The following is an 18,651-nucleotide window of genomic DNA, read 5'->3' on the forward strand; positions in this document are numbered from 1 at the left end:
TGCGGAGCTGTTCTCCTTTGCCTGCCCATCGGGATCGGCCCCGGCAGCCGCATCTCCCGCCGCCATCGGGGAGGCGACGCGGGGCTGCAACCTGTGAGGGGCGAGGGGGGGGCTGTTTCCCGGCCCCTGGCGGCACTGCGGCCACAGGTCGGTGGATGGGTGATGCCAGTGGCTGGCTGTGGGCGGCTGGCAGGCCCGGCTCTGCCTGCGGGCGTCTCCCGAAGGAGCTGGGGGAAAGATCCACCTTGCGCACACACCAAATGTTCTGCTGTTGGCTGTTCTCTAGAGACGACAGCAAAGCCTCGGCCGCTGCAGCTGCTTCTTCGTGTTCTTGTGCAGAGCAAGCAGTCCCCTTTTATGGAGCTTGATGGGTAAAGACGATTTGCCTTTTCTTTTTTTTAAATGCGCAAGTGTTAGCTGAAGGGGCTTTGTCTCCGAGAACCGCTCCTATATGGCGTCCTCCATGAAAACCAGCATCAGGTGTGGGAGACTATTTTGGGACTGCAGTGTAACACCCGCAGGTGTAAAGCCAAGTACAGTACTCCAGGGTGAAAAACAGGACAAGACAAAATCTTGTGAATTAATATGTGACCCCAGCTAGCTAGTTTGAAAACAAATACACCCACCCCACCCCAAATCAGCAGCGGTTGCAAGTATTTCTTCAATCCTGGGTAAAAGCTCTTTTACCTGGGTGAAATTTTATCACGGGGAAGTTGGATGTGTGCCACAAGGTGCTGAACACACACGTGAAAAGTGTGTGTCTTAAACGTTGACAGCTTTGAACCTTGCAGTAGATACTGCTGACAAGCAATTTCCCTATTCATATTTTGCAGGGTCTACATGAGCAGGTTTAGGGGTAAAAATTCTTTCAGATTTTACAGAGGATTGCATGACTGCTTATGTTTATTTAAAAAGAAGAGAAAAGGAGGGGCAAAACCAACCCCCAGCCTGAAAAGAAACACGTGATATGAGACTGTTTTCACTGACTTTTACTGAGCCTTCGCACTGTTTTCTCAACTAGCATGATTAAATAGCGTGCTTTAGAAGGTTGGCAAGTGTTAGCATGATAATGAAACATTAAGGTTTGGAGTTTCTTTTCCTCTAGTGCTGTGAAAATTTGGGGGAAAAACAGAGAGATACCTATACGCTTTCTTAGTCTCAGGCTTAAAATAGCATGACTGTTTGTAGAATGTATACAATTTATTTATTTTTAAAATGTCAATGGCCGTTTTTTTAATCCTTTAGCGATGAGCCACTTCTTTTTCAAATTACATTTTTTACAGGCCCTACCTCATCTCAACCTCACCCCTCCCAAAATCAAAATAAAGTGCTGTTTCGAATGCTTTTGTACCTCTCTGGGTCACAGTCATATGCCTTTAAATAGTCCACCATTTGTAACTGCCGAAGTGTATGTCCAGTATTAAATCATAGTACAGTGTAATGCTTAGACACTATGCCATGCAAGGATCAAATTGCAGGTAAAGTTCACATAGGAATCTCCGGCAGTGCTTGCACTTGACCCCTGTAAATGTAAGAAAAGATCTTTATAAATGGAAATATACATCCAGCAAGTAGTTGTTTCTGTGCCCAATTTAAACTGTGGTTGATTGTGGTGAAAAATAATGTCTTTTTATTTAATTTTTATAGTAGATATATTCATTCCAGTTACTTTCTGTAGACAGCTGTATGATAGAAGTTATTTTTACTTCTTGTACCTTGAGGTTAATTTAAAAAAAAAAAAAAGAAGGCTCTTTTAAGGAGGGAGGCAGGCAGGCAGTTATGTCAATTTATGTAAGATTAGTGTATTCTGATTTTAGGTAGAGGCAATTAATTGTACTTAATATATCTCAGAATGCTTTAGAGAATAAGCCTTACAATGTTTAAACTTGATTACTTGTTCTCAGATGATAAGCTAAGATGCAAGTTAAAATAATATCAGGTATTTTTCTTGCTTTACATACTTTGATTATGTAAGTCTTCAGTGTGAGAATGTGACTATATTCACAAGTCTGTATTACTGTATGAAGAAAAACTTATAACAAGAACAGTCTTTCCTGTGGTGTAGTCACTCGATGATGTCATGTCCTTTCTATTTGTACATGCATACTGCTTGTAGCCCTTGCATAAATGAAATGGACTCTTTTCAGCAAGCAACAAACAGGTTTTTTTTTTCTCCCTCTGAAAAGCATTCTTATGCCATGTGTAGCTGAAATTAAATGCAGGTATATAATTTTCACTCCTAGTGTTTCTTGGCCATACTGGCATGACTACTATGGGCATAAGTGCTTTTAGGTGCCTCTGCCAGTTATTTGAGAAGAAAAAATTTTGCTTACTGTTTGTATTGTCATAGTGTCTGGGAGTTGTGGTTGGGGACCTTAACTGATGTGTTAGGTACAATATAACTATGGAACAAAAACTTGGGCCTGGCCCCCAAAATATGATGATCCAATTTACAGAACAAGGCACTGTAAGTGGTACAAAAAAGGGAATGTAGCTGTTGTTAAGAAGGATACATTGGTACGTGTGTATGCATTATCCAGCTATGTATTTTCTCTTTCTCATATGTTAGAGCAAAGGGAATTGTAGAACTTAATGTAACACTGTCATAGCTCTCTGAGGGAAGTTCTTGTATCGAAGAGCGTTCTTGGCACACGTGAATAATGGCTTGGTTTTGGGGGATTTTTAAATGTATTTAACTTCACTAAATGCTGAAAGTTGAAATAAAATGAAAAAAATCTACATCAACCCAATATGAAACATTTTATTTTCAGGCTACTTAATTTTTACCATTCTTTAAATTTAAGGTCAGTTTTTAAAATTTTGAAACAGAGTTTTCATTTCAAAATCAAAGCGTTATACAAGAAAAATCACATTGCTTTGCCTTTTCCCCAATGTTTTCTATAAGCTGTTTTAGCTCTTTCTTCCTCTCATCTCCCTTATGTGCCCAAATCCACAAAAAATACGTCGTAACAAATACACCTTCAGCAGAAAGAGATTTCTTCGTGAATGCATCACCCTGCCCATCCCGAGTTGCCCATACATAGTAGTACTGCAAGAATTTCCCATTGCAATGTAGTCTGGTTATTGGAATACTTTGAAATAGTAATGAAAGTAATTGTACATTGAGAGGATGTTATTGGAAAAATACCCCAATATAAATATCATCTTTAAGTACACAGGACCTGTACATGTGGTACAGGACAAGTACACATAGCCTGTTCAGGTTTCAGGACACTTTTTCTGACTCGGTGTTTATCTCAAGTGCTGACGGAGCAGAACAGACTGATTTTGAACTGGTCAGTTTTCTTGTCTCACAGTGGTATGTCCATCAAAACAGATGGGAAGTTTTTCCCTATTAGTTGTTAAGCGTAGTGGGTGGGCAATTCAGTTTGCCTCTGCTAAGCGGGAATCTTAACTGTGGCAGGACTCTAAGGCAGATGTGGAGAAGCCTAGGTTCTTACTCTTGCCAGTTGTCTTAAGGTTCCCTCTTCTTTTTCTTTTCCTCCTTGTCTTTCCCCTGCCTCATAGTGTCCTGAGGGTGTGATACGAACTTAGCTTGTCTGGATAGAAAACCAAGAGCTAGAAACCCAGAGTATACAGACCAAAGCTTCAATGCATTATGTGGCAGATGAAAAGACAAAAATGAATCTGCAGTACAACTGTCTTAAATAATCTTATGGAGTTAATTCTTGGCTAATCTCAAGAATATGTTAGTGTGTCAGTGTCCAAATATTGGAGCCTTTGGCAAAATGAGCACAGAGAAACTTAAAAAAAAAATAATCAAGGATGTAACAGTTTTTGCTTGAATCTCTGAGGGATGCAGTCCTAGTTCAAACAAGTTCTTAAATGCACAGTCGGGGAATGGTGTTCTGTTGGATCAGTGCTAAGGAAATTCTTGTGATGGAAATTCAAATGCTGAGAGGTCTTGCTCACAAAAGCATTTTTTCATTGTTGATGACTGCTTATTCTTAAATTAAAAACAAATCTGCATCTGCCTGTCTCATCCGATTTCATTGTCGGAAGGACCAGTACCCAAAAAGTTCATCTTAAGGAGCTTATAGATCTGCAAGAACTTACTGATGATTTAGCAAGGGAAGTATTGCCCTTCTATTTTGTAGTGAGCTGTGGGTAGTTGAAAAAAATCTGTACTTAAAGGTTAGTTTATTTTTTTGGATTCAGACAAAATGGAAGCAGTAGACTTTAAGAACATAAAGGATCTTTAGACAATCTAATCTGACTCAGGTATCAGTTATTTTCAGTTAGTTATCCGAGACCAGTAACGTACATTTGATAAAAGTCTGTCTTTCAGAGATGCTTGGCTAAGTGTATCTTCTGTATTAAATGAAGTCTAATGTGCAGACATCAGGATGTGAAGTATTTGCAGCTATTCTTGAAAATTACCTTTAGTATTTCCAATGGTTGACTTGTAACATTACAATGGTAGAATTTGCTTAGCCTCATTTCTTCACACACTATATATTGTCCCCTCCCGCCACCCCCACCCAGAGCAGACTATTAATCTGAACTTCCATAGAACCCTTTCAAACTATTTCTGCAAAAGCCCTGAGTAATGAAGATCCACTCCGTGAAGGGAGATCAGAGATTGCACGGCAAGGAGATCACTTCAAACACCAGTAAGTCGGGGGGCTTTGTGTACCACACCACCTATAGGTAAAAATATCAAGAGAACGAAGTTGATGCTATTGACAGGGGTAGAATTATATTAAAGAAAAATTGAGCTAACAGAGACTTACAGGCCTTAAAAGCACTGTAAGATTTAATAGTCAGAAAGCATCACTTCTGATCAAGGAACTGGAGATGGTATAAGAGCTACAAAATCACGAGACAAGATGTTTTACCATGAGAGACTTAAAGAATTCCACCAATGTGATTTTTCAGGTGGTTGAAGTCACTCGAGTGAGGTATCCAAATACCTTTGTAGAGAAACTGCATCACATACTAAATGGCTCTTTACTGTCAAAGATATCAAAAACTTAACAGCTGAAAATTCAGGCTACGCCAATGCAAATTAGAAATAGGACTTCCTTAGGGAGAGACAACCTGTCCGCAACTAATTACAACCATTACAACCTGTACGCAACTAATCCTAAAGTGATGATAGGTCCAGCATGTTATTTGGAGCTGTAAATTGATTGTATGACTAACTACTGTGGAGAGCAGCTGTTGTCTTCCAGTCTTTTTGAATCTGTGATTCCCAAATCTTTTTTTGATACACCATAAAAAAATACCTCATCTAAACAGTTGAGGCTCCTCTTTTGTGCTTTAATCAGTGTCGTATTCACTTTCTTCTGTGAAGGCTGTTCTAGACACTGGCTTGTATCCTTTTCTGTGTGTGGAATTGCAGAATATTTGTGTCCAGATTATTTCTTTATCTGCTAATAATAGCAGCCCAGTAGAGCTCAGGATGAATACTTACTAAGTGGAATCCTCAAATGGGATAATTGCATAATGGAAAAAAATGCAAGAGTTCATCAGTACATAAATGTGTGGTGGATGTCTGTATTTATGCTTTTGCCTTCATACTTGAAACCTTGTGTAAGTGTATTACAGTATATTGTAGAGCTAGTTAAGAGTTATTTTAGTTAGATAAAGAGTTCTTGTGTAGTTTTAAGTGTTGTTAGGTGAACATGTGTATTTTAAAAGAAAAAAGTTCTAATAGAACTATGGCTGATAAAGCTGTGTATAGGTGATTCATTTATGCATATATAAAAACGTGATATTTTATGAAGTGGTTCTTTAGAATGGAGGAATGTAATTTATGAAGAACTAAACTTAGTTTTGTATATAAGTGATATTGTAGCAGTAACTATGTAGGCAGATAGCAATAGTTTTTAGAAATAGAACCGTAACAGTCATTTGTTAGCAGTCAAAATAATCTCTGTGCTTGATAATGAGTTTTCTAAGGTTGTTCCTTTAATGGCATATGTAACTTCATCATAGTCTGAAATACTGTTTTGCTAAGGAGAAACATTGGACAACTTGAGTAACCACCTGTCTTGTTACTGTGTGTGTCCTGCCGAAGGTCATAATGTAGCTGTATGATCCTGCCAGCCTTACCTTTGTCCATAGTGCTAGGTACTCGTATATTGTTAAGAGAACTCGAGGTTCAGCCATGCAGTTGCTCATAAAGCCTGTGAAAGGATTTAATTTTCTTTAAGTAAAGATGGGTTTAAATGCAGATAGAGTTGTGTTAGCTTTGCTTGGTCTGTAGTGTTCTCTGCTCATTTTCCTTCTGTGTTATATGCTAGGGAAAATGGATGGCTCTCATTCACTTGAGCATCACATGTGGAGAAATACGCCCAGAGAAGTGCCTTAACTCTGGTTCCTACTGATAGATGTGAAGGAAGTTTAAGGGAAGCTTTAAGAGCATTGTCTAAAGCACTGCATTTTATTAGGAGGATGTTGCATTTCTCCAGCTGTTTATCCCTTCCCTCAGTTTGAATGTTTATGCAGAAATGTGGGGAAAAGATTCCATTTGCTGTGCTTTGTCTCTACTGTTTTTATTTGGCATAAATAATTACAGACAGAAAATAAATGAGAATTCCCTTTAACTGCAGTTCTGTAACATTTTTAAAACATGGGGAAGATAGATCGAGTACTAAAATAAAACAGATGTAGTCAGACAAATTCAAATGCCTTGCACAGTTTGACAATGTTATGAGTCCAATTCACTTGTAAAAATAGCACCTCATGCTCCTTGAAAAGTTGCTTTCTTTTTTGCTTGGATTGGCTGGAAGGTCCTAAGAAATTTTGGATGGCAACTATTTGTGGTGCAGTGGATAAGTTTTACGAACAGTGCAGAAACAGATTCTGATAAAAATTACACCTTAAGCACTTGCATGCTTACTAACACTTGATGTACAGGAAGGATTAGCAGGAGAATGGGAGGTAAAAACAGGTAACAATTAACACAAAACTACTAGGTTGTGTGCCTGTGGGCAGAATTCTTTGTAGTATGCCTATTTTCTAAAAGCCAATGACCTTTCAGGTTTAAGACCATCTAAGAAATATCTTTAGGAAGGCTGGTAGTTTGGCTAGGCTGAGGAGCTGAGAATGTAGGTGTGGAGGGGTTAAGGCTGATGCATTTATAATGGAATGGTGCAGAAAAAGGAAGCTTATTGTGAGGTTAAAACAGAAGTAAAATTGTTAATGCTAACAACATATGGTTCTTCAAATCTTTATGTAGTACCAGACTTTCCTCAACTTGCTGGTTGTGTTAACTGCATTGCAAGGGGTCCACATCTCTCTCCTTTCCCCCTACTCTATTTCTAGTTCTCAATAAAATTGGTAGATTCCTGGCTACTGTTTTCTTGAGCATTCATTCAAATGTCTGATGTGATCACATGCATGAGAGATGCTATCTGACTGAATGTAGAATCCTATTTTTCTTGGCCAACTAAAGAGATGTATGGATGCTTTTGCAGATTAATCTGTTATATTTTTCCCCCTTTGGAAGGTGAGGATGCAAGGAAGATCAGTTGGATGAAATTCGCCCATGAGGTAGGGAATTTTTTGGTCTGAATACCCATTACAAAGAGCAGGAGTGTTGGAAAGCCTGCGTACTCATATTTGGCTTAAGGACTAGCAAAAATGGAATGATTTTTTTTTTTTTAACTTGCTGGTGACATTTTGCAGATAGTAGACCAGTATCTTTGCTTATAAGTCTGTGCTGTGGATTACCTACTCGCCCTTCTCGCTTAACAGATCATGGAGAGAAAATGTACAACAGAATTGCCGGGTGGCAAGGAGGTTGCAGAAAGACTGGGGAGTCTCTGTTTTGGATTATATCTTGGTGGATATTTAGGGTACAGATACGGTACCATCTCCACTCTACCTTGTGGCCAAAGCTCTATGGTGTGACTGTAAGCAAAGCAGAACCTTGGACTTTGCGTAAAAACAACAGCAAAAAGAATTGCAGAACAGAAGGAAGCCAAGGACAGAATTTGTAATTTTTGCTGCTTGGTTGTCTGGAGCATATGGTAGAAGGGATTAAGAACTTGGGGAGGGATCAGGGCTAAGATTGAGAATTTGAGCAGATACTGCATTTTTAGGGCTATTTTATTGAAGTTACTGTCTTTGGGCTCAAGATGAGGAATTTGCACTGCAGATTTTGGATTTTAGCTAGAGGATGACCCTGATGCTCAGTGTAAACATAACTTTGGGGTCTTGTGGAGTTGTGTTGCAAGTTGCAATGGAGCTAGGTGCTGCGTGTGAGAAATAAGGTTGGCATATGCAAAGGCGAGCATAGGAAAGAGTAGATGTTAGTAATACCGTCATTGCATTGCAACTATGCCATTGTGCTATTGAGTCTTTTCTCCAAATTCATCAATCTCAGCAGTCTCCTGAACAGAGGTCTGCTTGATGCTTGAATGCTTTCTGCCATTAAAAAGTTTGAACTGAAAGTTTTCCTTAGTTCACAGGACTTTTAACCTCATTTTAGCCAATTCTTGGTTGGTAAATATTCTAAAGAACAAACGGTTTTCAAATAAGCTGCCTTTTCTATTAACTGGATTGTATCTGAGGCTGTAATAAGTATCTACTGTAGTGTTCTAGTCTTCTGTACTCTCTTAGACAAATACACTCTTATTCATTTCCATGGCAGTTAATGCTGCAAGAAGACTTCCATTAAAAACTGTTTTTGTAATACTTGCTGCAAATGAAAGCAATTCAACTTATATTGGGACAGAATATTCTTAGCATGCTAGAGGCAAGCTAGACAAAGCAGATGAGAAAGTACATGGTATAGCCCAAAAAGCTAGGCATTCACACTTTAGATAGTTTCCTGTTGATTTTCTTTGGAAAAGCATTTTTTGGTGTGTAGATTGGAAACTCGGTTAATATATTTGCAGCTAGTGAAACTATATTATTTCCTCCATAGAGTCAGAGAACGTTGGTTCTTCATAGCACTCCATACAATCATGCACCTGCTTTATGTGGCCTAGTAATTAAAGCAGTGTAGGGTACGGAGCCCAGGGTCCTCATTATGTTCTGAACTCTGGCAGCAGAACAGACATTTCTTCATCCCTCTGCTTTGGTTTCCCTGTCTGTGACATGGCAATGATGCTAACTTCTGTTACAAATACTAAGCTGTCTGCACTTCCTGAGCAGATTAGCTGTGCATTAGTTCTCAGGGACAGGGCAGGGAAGGTGCCGCAGTGAATTCTGACCAGGTAGGATACATGCATATACCGTAGAATTGCATAAGCTGCTGAAATTGTTGGCAAAAATACTCTGCATTTTAGTAAGTTTTCAGGTCTTTCTTGTTGGTGCTGAGAGATGGATTACTTCTAAGAGCAATTCCCCCAAATCTAAATCAAAGCCATACCAGAATTCCTGCAATATGTTGACACCAGGAGAGAATGTGGATAAGTGAAAGAGTGTAAATTAATAATATAAACCTTTCAGTAGAGCTGACGATTGGTCAGTACTGAGGCTTTGGGCTTATTTATATGTACCTGGTATTCATGCAGCTATAGAGAACCGGCAACGGGAATTCACAGAAACAATAGCTGCTTTTCCCCTCATTTTTGGAAGAATCCAGATTAATACGTGACTTTATCTAGGGTAGTTCTCCCAGCTGTCTGTCTGCAGATGAGTATGTATTGTAATAGTCTCTGGCTGAAAGGAAGTTTGATGATATGAGAAAACTTTTTCTAATGGGTTAGGCATGTGCTGAGAACACAGATCTGCACTTTCAGTCTATTTTAGCATGAGTTAGTCATGACCTCAGTCAGTTTGATCCCTAACTTAATCTCTGTCTGTATAGATATCTTTGTCTGTATAATGTGCTGTATTATTTGCTTATTGCAGAGTGAGAGAAGGGACAAGAACTGTTTTTTTCATGATACTAAGAGAGTATTACATGACACAGACTATAGGAGTTCATAACACAACACCTAGTTGTCTAAATATTCTGTGGATTTCTGGAACTCGTTTTTTGGGACAGTTGTTCTTTCACAAAGCCTTCTGAACTCTAGCATCTGCTTATACCTCTCTCGTAATGTCTTACATGGCTGCTTTTGGTGATGTGGACCTGCTAGGTTGGAGCCAGCAGTGTTTGGAGAGGATGGGATCAGTGGCTAGTCCCACCTTCCTTCCCTCTGCTGGCTCTGGAAATGTAGTATTATCTAGCTATAGTATTATTATCTAGCTGTAGTATTATCTATCCACCTTTCGATGGTGATGAAAGGCATTTCTTTGGTTAGCTGTAATTGTTATAGTTGGCATCTACACAGCTCATGCTTTTAAACAGTGGCTTAATTTTGTTTTACCGAATTTTAGAATTGGTATTTTAGAGTAGTCACTTCCTTTTGTTACTTCCACCTATCACCCTGCTGTGGCCCCTCCCCAAATTACTGCTAATCTTTACTTCTAGCAGAAGCTAGCAAGCATCTTCTGATCCCTTTGTCCAGGGAAAAAAGTGTAAGGAAGGCTCAAAACTGCATTTGATCTTTGAATTTTTGGCAACAGGTTATTCTGTATTTCTCTCTGAGAGATCATTTCTTCAACATGGCATGATCTCCTTCCTCGTCTCTAATCACTAAAAAAAGTTAAAGGACCCCATTAAAAATGTGATTTCATATCCTGTGTTGTGCAATTCTTTACCTTCTTATATAGTATATTAATGAATATATTTCTCTTCAGAGTGTGTTGCTTGTAGTGCTAAGAAACAAAATTTTAAGTTGAGGGTAGGTCAGTATTTTCATAAACCAGGTAGCTTCTTTTTAGTAAATTTCATGCTATTATGTGGGATTTTAACAAGTAAACTGTAATTATGGTTCAACAAGAAAAGGAGTATCCATGACAATTTTTGGCAACAACAGTTAGTATTAGCTTGGAAAATTTCTGGTTCTAGTTTCCAGCTCCAGTGGATTTGAAATCGTGCATGCCTGGAAGAGACTTCTGCTTTTGGAAGTCAAGCTTCCTCGAAGGTGGAGGTAGCTCATAGATGTTCCTGATTTGATTTTTAATGTAATTCTCTTTTGCATAAATTGTGTCAGCAGTGTTTTTGTTTTCTTCTTACATTCTCTCACCACTGTTTTGGTAGCAAAAGAATATGTGTAGCCTGATGATTCAGACAGTTTAGACTGATCTAGACACTATTTTGGTAAAAAAGTATGCATCTGTAATACTTGTAGTGGCTTACAACTTACTGTGGGTGCTTGTTTTAGAGTTTCAGTGTTGGGAGATTTTCAGAAAAGTTTATTGAGGTAAAATTGCTGTTCTTTGGAGAGCAGGCAGGGCACAAAGGAAATAGAAATGGGAATTGGTTAAATTTTTAACTTTTTAATGAACTTTAAATTTTCAACTTTTTTCCCCCTCTGTGCTTTTGTTTTTATTTCATAGGGCACATATAACTCTCAGGCTACAGTTAGTAAATTCCTGTCATATTAATTTTAATTTCACATTTTGGTTTGTTGGCCAAAACTTGTGCTGACAGTGTAAACAAAACAGAAGGATCACCAGGCTTAAGATATAACAAGATTTTTACGCATTTACTTGAATGTTTTCAAAATAGACAGTAGTGCTTTGGCCATGCTGCATTTGCTCAAGTGTAAAGGACAAAGGTCTTTTAGTATAGTTTTTATTAAAAGGTTGTTTCTAATCATGAAGCTTAACAATAACTGCTGCATAGCAGGTAGTTACAGTTAGTTCTGTTGCAGCGTGCAGTGAAGGGTATGCCTTGTTTTTTCCAGTGACAGAGGTTAAGCAATGTCGGAAGAGGTAGAATTTTAAATTGTTTCCATTGCTGAGGGGTTTGTATTGAAGTACAGTATAAATGCCAAAAGAACTTTCTGTCTGATGCCGAAATAAGACCTTAACTGGAAATACATACCAATCTTTGCATATGTTAGTCAGATACCATGTACAGCTGTGACTTTAGAAGAATGGACGAGGTAAGTATGGTGGGCTTTCCAGTCCTCATCCAGTATTTGCCAAACTTCTGATACCTGAAACACCTCTTTATGGGTTAAAATTTGTAGCAGCACCACAGATGTGAGTCTGGGCAACAGTCTGCATGTAGCTGTTGGGAGAGGCACACAGTGGATCCTATGCCTAGGCTTTTCAGTGCCTCTTTACTTCTGCCAAGCTAAGAGTGGATGGGCAGAAGGCAAAGGCTTCTGTGGCATGCTTCTGGCATGTTAGGGGTTTTTACTTTATGAAGACACCTGAAAATAACTTTAGTGTTTTGTTGCTCTGTTTAAGGTTTCTTTTAAAAGGCAAACGTATCCCACATGAACATAGTGTAATCTGAAAGTTGTTTTCTGCAGTAATGACATCCTTTCTCAGTGCTCCTACATCATGGATGTGTTCATTCCAAATTAATTCCACAGCTACAGTTCTTTGGGCATAAACTTGAGAAATGAATGATTTGGTTAACAGGAGAGACTTGTCTAAGCATTTCTGAGGTTTCCTTACTTGTTAGCCCTTATATAATATAACATAAGGATTATAACATTAATGTTTTTGCTGCACTTGCAAAATATATCATTTTTCAATAAAAAATAGTTAAAAAGCCACACTCCAGAAAATAGAGGGCTGTTTATTTTTCCTTCAGAAACAAAAGTAGGTAGTAATGCCCATAATGTAAAGGGCATACTTTTAAATCAGTAGAGTGACTGTGGTGATTGCCATTTAAAAAAAAAAAAAGAAACTAACACAAAGTGTTCTCTTGTTGGCTGATGTAATGACAGTGAAATTAGGTTTATGCCCTATTTTGGAATATTCTTTCCCTGACTTTTTTTTTTTTTTAAATATGCTAGAATTTTTTTCTAGATGGGCAGAGAGTTACATAGTTCTATGTATAGAATGTTGTTTGATGGTGGAGGGCACTGAGTTCTTGCTAACCTTATACACCACTTATTCTTCATACATTGTGATATGGACTGTAGCCTGTAGCTTAACAGAAAGTAAACTAGTGCAAATTAATGTAATGAGTTTACCCTCCTCTTCTTTGTAGCACAATGGCTGACAATAAAGCAAAGTCGACCAAACCTGTGAATAAGACTCCTCCAAAGTCTCCTTCAGATCCAGCAAAGGACCGAGCAGCAAAACGATTATCCTATGATTCAAATAGCTCCCATGAGGGAGCTATGGCAGGAGAAATAAGTGCTTTGGAAGAGGCCTTTAGAAAATTTGCCATCCATGGTGATACAAGAGCCACAGGAAAAGAAATGCATGGGAAGAACTGGTCAAAGCTGTGTAAAGACTGTCATGTGATAGATGGGAAGAACGTGACAATCACAGATGTTGACATTGTCTTCAGTAAAATCAAGTAAGTTCCTTTCTGCCATCATTTCTTTGTCTCCCCAGCATGTTTTGTAGATATCATCTAAATTTATCTTCTGTTGCTTACAGATGTTGTGAGGCACTATATGTCTTTGTCACAATCGATCTCTTTCATGTTCTGTATAAAACTGTGTTGCTTTGCTGAAGATACAGCTTTCAGCTTCTGTCCTGCTATCTTAAACTGACTTCAGTGTCACAGGTGTTATGCTGTACAAAGAGGTATGTTGTAGTGAGGGCAAATGCAGGCTATTCCAAGAAACATAAGTTTTTTGACTGCAATAAATGATGTGAATATTTCCTGATGGATATCTGAATGAAGTCAGGATATAGTTTTACATCTTGCCAAAACTCAGTCTCAGAGGACTGAGGCTAAGGTGGAATATGTACTAAAAGCCATTATTCTAACAACAGTCGTGATGTCCAGCGCAACACCTACTCAAGTTTAAAGCGTAGGGCCACGCCGAACTGATGGTGAATTTGTGATGCAGACCCATGGCTGTGATTAATTGGTTAGGATTATCTCAGTGGTCCTAGCTTATTCTTGTGAACAGACTGGAGCTTTAGTGAAACTTTCTCCCCAAATTGAAAACCTAGGCAGGCTTGATCCAGAAACTTATCAAATCCAAGGGAAGACATTCAACTGTTCCGGCATATTCTGTATGAAGCCCCAAATAGTTTTTTTGTTTTCGCTTTATGTGTAGAATTGGATCATTTTCACCTTCCCCCTCCCCCTGGTATCTGATCTGATAGCCTTGTCTTTTCTGCTTTTTATTACTACAGTAACTGTTTAAATTGTCTCACCTCATTGTGTTGAGGGACATGCTTTAAGGAAGGTCCCTTAACTGTACTTATAGCTTGTAGGAACATTTATTTGGCTTGTACTCTCAACTACTGTGGTGTAATGCTGGGGAGGACATGCAAACTGAGTTGCTTACAAGGGTAGTTGGGTAAACTTGCTACAAGTACTGACTCTTTAGAGTGTATCAAAGAATAGAAAGACAGAGAAGAAAAGGCCCTTGATCTTGAAAGGTTGTCCAGTGTAACATGCACAGGTAGAATGACATTACTTATTTGCTTTCTTTCTTTCTTTGCTGCTTTTCTCCTTGGGCATCTTATCTAGGCAATTGAAAACACTATATATGCACACTCCAACCCTTGTTCTTGTATCAGTCCACTTTCTCTTTGAGTCCCTACTTGTATTTTTTGGAAGTTGTGTTGCCAGAATTAGGTATACTATCAGCGAACTAGCTTACTTGAAGTGGATGTTTAGGCTGTAGGGTTGTTCGTTTCTTTCTTGATCTATGATAGACAATGCGGGCATTTATTTTCAGATTTTCTTTGGCTTTCATCGACTTAAAAATTTCTCTGTGTCTATCATTACCGGAAATAATAAATCTTAGCGCTACTTTCTCATGTAAGTATCTGGGCAAGTTAGTGATAGGACAACCCCATGATATGGCATAAACAGTTGTGCAACATTAGCAGATATAAAGAAGTATCAGTTTTGGTGCCTACTGGGGTAGAAGGAATCCAGTCGTGTTGTGCAGGAATGAGTTGTGAGGTGGTGGGGACCTGAGGCTCAAGGCGAATGTCAGCATATCCCCTTGCAGTGTTCAGCAGTCTCAGCTCAGCTCGGGGGTTCTTCTCTCTGCCTCTGTGGGGAGGTGCCTGTTCAGCAGTTTCTCAGACCTTTCTCCCATGACTGCTGTGAAGTGTTGTCATTTCTCTTGGAAGAAGCACGCCATCTTTTCTTCTCTCTGTCTAGTATTTAATAGTTTGAAGATAACTGCATCAAATGCAAAAGCATTTATATCTTAATTTTATTAATTACTTGCTCATTCCTCACCTTTACACGTACATATAATGTGTATTTTATATATTCTTCTCTTTTAAAATTTTTTTTTTTAAATTAATATTGCTTAAGTGGCAGATAGGGAAATTTACAACAGCTGAGACTTGCTATCTGTATTAGGAAGGTCTGTTTTTTCATGGGCGTGCTTTCAGTAGGTGTACTTCCACATTTTCTTACGTGTTGGGGTTTTTTTTTACATTTTTATTCTTGAGAGCATATGTCAGCAATTCTTTTTAGTCTAGATCACATTTATTTCACATATAATATTTTAAGTTTTAACAAGGGAAGATTTAATGGCTGTAGTTACTCAATGTAGTTACTCAATGCTGTAACTTAGGAGGCTTCTGCATAGACTGAGTATACATGGTTTCTTGAGCAGTTCAGACAACTGCTTTTCCTTGCTTTCTCTTTTGCTTCATATTTAACCCTAAGCTAAAGGATAACGATAGATTTGGTGATGCATCAAAACAGGCATAATCACAAAATAAACTCTTACTCATTTCCACTTTACAAGCAGCTTTTTCCCAGCAGAGCAGTAAGGTTCTTTGACAACCCGTTTTTCCCCATCTGTGTTGAATGAAGAACACTATAAAAAAATCTCCAGTGCCCTGGAAAGTGCAGAGTACTGCTTCCATGCCACAATAAGAGTTATGCCTATGGGTATCAGAAGGCTCTGTACTTCACTGTTGTTTTTAGGTTCTTCAGCTAGACTGCGTCTCACAGGATGGACTTTGGCCTGGGATTCTTAGGGTCAGCCATAGTGGTTCAGTGAGATGTGGCTGGTGGATCTTGGCAGTTGTAGTCTGGCCAGGGAACACACCCAAAGATAAGAAGAGATGTTTATCATACCCAACTACAATTGCCATCTAGCATTGTGGTAGAGCTTCCAAACAGGTTTTCTGTTGGGTCTATTATGGGGAAGCCACTGTGTTTAGCAGGGTTTGTTTTCTAGCCAGCTACACTTACAGTTTATGGCAATGGCACATGTTGTTCAAACACTAGAAAATAATTAATCTAGTAGAATTGTTCTTTGGATTTATGAATTACTATGTCTATGTATAAAGCCCATGTTTGTCATCTTGCTAACTTTTCCAGGCTTCATTTAGTGTTCTGCTACAGATACTGGCAAAATAGGTAGGAACTATGCATTGCTGATAGTCAGGGTGAAGTAATAGGAAAATTAGTAACACATATGTTTACCTAAGAGCTACTGAAAGATAGTGTTTCATTCTCTGATTAGTAGCTTTCTCTGCTGCAGAAGAGATTTTATCAGTTCAATCCTGAGAAGTAATGAACATTTATGTAGACTCAACACACCCCTCCCCACCTCCGCCAAACTCGGTGAACAAAACTTCTGAAAGTTTTGAATAGTCTGTGATACTTCTTCAAAGCTGGGACTGTGTCTGTCTTTCAGAGATTAGATCATTTAAGGTTAAGTTTAAGGTTGAGGAAATTCTGTTGAACCTTTGTTACAAATAAGAAAATAAGTGTAGAATGCTGTTTTTCTTCTGCATGAGAGTGTCAGGTCAGACTGAAGTGTAATTTGTCTATTTATCTTGCATAAAAGGTCCACTGAAGTCCTTCATGTGTGCACAACATTCGTATGTACTTTAGGATAAGAACAAGGAATGGTCTCATGCAAAGAATGCACAGTAGTAGAAATGAAAGAAGAATTGCTAGAATTGCATTGTTTGGTAAGAAAAGATGTAAATTGGGTGATCTTTCCCTTCCCTCCCCCCTTCCCAAGTATTTTTGTTTAACAGTAATTTGTACGTTTTTAAGGGTCTCACAAATCCTTCCAATTTGGTGGATTGTAATATAAGTTGTTGTATGTTAAAAATTGATTTAATAGATGTCTTTTTCTGCCTTTTTTTTCTTTTCTATTTTTAAAGCTTTCTATTGTCAGCTCAGAAATACAAGAAATTAAGCAGCAATTAATTTTGCAATGGACTTACTTGAAATGAAAAGCCAAAGCCCACTTGTTGAGAGTAGCCAGGTGTATGAATATTTATAAGTTGCATCTCTAGAGATCAGAGGAGAACAACCTACATTTATGCCAAATACCTGGATTGCATTTATACAGCTGGGATAGACTGCTATTTCTATAATAAGTAGCAAAGTAATTTTTTTTTTTTTTAGGTTATAAAAACATACAATAAAGACATCTTATATGATATCGTTCTCTTTCTGTGCATGTTGCACCTGGAAAAGCAAAAGAAATTGTGAAGAGTGAATTACAAAGTTTTACAATATCTTATGGAATGAAATCTATTAAAAATGCAGCAAAACCAACAAAAGTGTACAGCAAAACCAACAAAAGTGTACATAAGTGTAAATGCAATTAGGTAGTAAGCTTTCCTTACTGTATTTTATAGTTTCACAAACAAAACTTGAAATGTTGGACTCTTTTCTTCATATGTTCATTGCTCTGCATACAATAGTAAGACTATGGTTGCAGTGTAAATTTTCATTTCAAAGCTAGCTCCTTGCTTAAAGTTACGTAGAAGTCTCTTTTGCTAATTGGTATCAGCATAGCCTTTTCTCTTTAAATGGCAAAAATGAAGCAACCCCTTCTCTGAAAAACCTGCTTATATAATTTTTTTAAAACAAAGAAGCCTGAAAATACTTTCTGGGAATAATTTTTTTTAACTGGTCCCTAAATTCACTGCCATACTTGAAGACAAGGATAAGTCACAATCATATTCTATGAGAAGGAAAGTTTTCATAAATTACTCTATGTGAAATTTTCATGACAGGACCAAAAATAGTATTTCACCATTTTTGTAATGATAATAACTTCAATTTCCCTTTATCTCAGGCTTCTGCTACAATGTAGGGTTTTAGTATAAATATCTTAGTAATACTAGATCATTCTAAGCATTCATTTTTCACATACTATCTGAACCTTATATAGACATCTTTCTTTTATATTTCGCAAATTAAGAGTGATAATGCAATCTGGGTCTGCTGAGTTTAGAGACATACAACTTGCAGACATGAAATAGCATTTGAAAATGGATGGTTTTCATGAGAATGGGAATTCCATGGGTATCTTTTTAGTAGCTGAAACGATTGCCTTCCTTCTTGGAAATTTTCCTCATTAACTGACTTTCTTTTATGTTACTCTTCTAGAGTTGCAAAAGTTTGTGGGCTGTGTGTCTTGTATTGTGCTTCCAGAGTGCAAATACGGGTTTAGTGAATCTTGTTGCCTTGCAGAAAGCAAGCTCATTGGTGACACAGGAGAAGGGCACAGAAGTGTTCTGCATTTGGTATGAAAAGCAGCATGTGGCTGCATTCTTCTTCTTAATCCAGCAAGACAGTGAGACACAACAGTTTAAGAACTTGAGGGTTTTTGTATTAAGGAAAGCAGAATACCCAAGAAGAATAGATGTCACTGATCTCTGACCAGCATTCTGGCATGTTGCCTTAGGAACTTAAATTTCTTTGTTTATTGGGGTCAACAACTGCACTGGGAAATTTGATATGTT

General features: G+C 38.1%; 1 protein-coding gene across 2 annotated transcripts in view; it reads left to right on the forward strand.

Moving 5' to 3' along the window:
- Nucleotides 1-18,651, forward strand: part of TPPP (tubulin polymerization promoting protein) — a 68,351-nt gene that overhangs the window by 565 nt on the left and 49,135 nt on the right. Inside the window, exons 2-3 of one of the 2 annotated variants that reach the window (XM_075140721.1) lie at nt 287-371; nt 12,983-13,297. In XM_075140721.1, the coding sequence (XP_074996822.1) occupies nt 358-371; nt 12,983-13,297 (329 nt within the window). In that variant the 5' untranslated portion in view covers nt 287-357. The remainder of the gene's footprint in view (nt 1-286; nt 372-12,982; nt 13,298-18,651) is intronic. The other variant, XM_075140722.1, reaches the window with a different exon arrangement.

Source organism: Calonectris borealis, chromosome 2 (assembly GCF_964195595.1).
Source record: "Calonectris borealis chromosome 2, bCalBor7.hap1.2, whole genome shotgun sequence".
Taxonomy (NCBI): domain Eukaryota; kingdom Metazoa; phylum Chordata; class Aves; order Procellariiformes; family Procellariidae; genus Calonectris; species Calonectris borealis.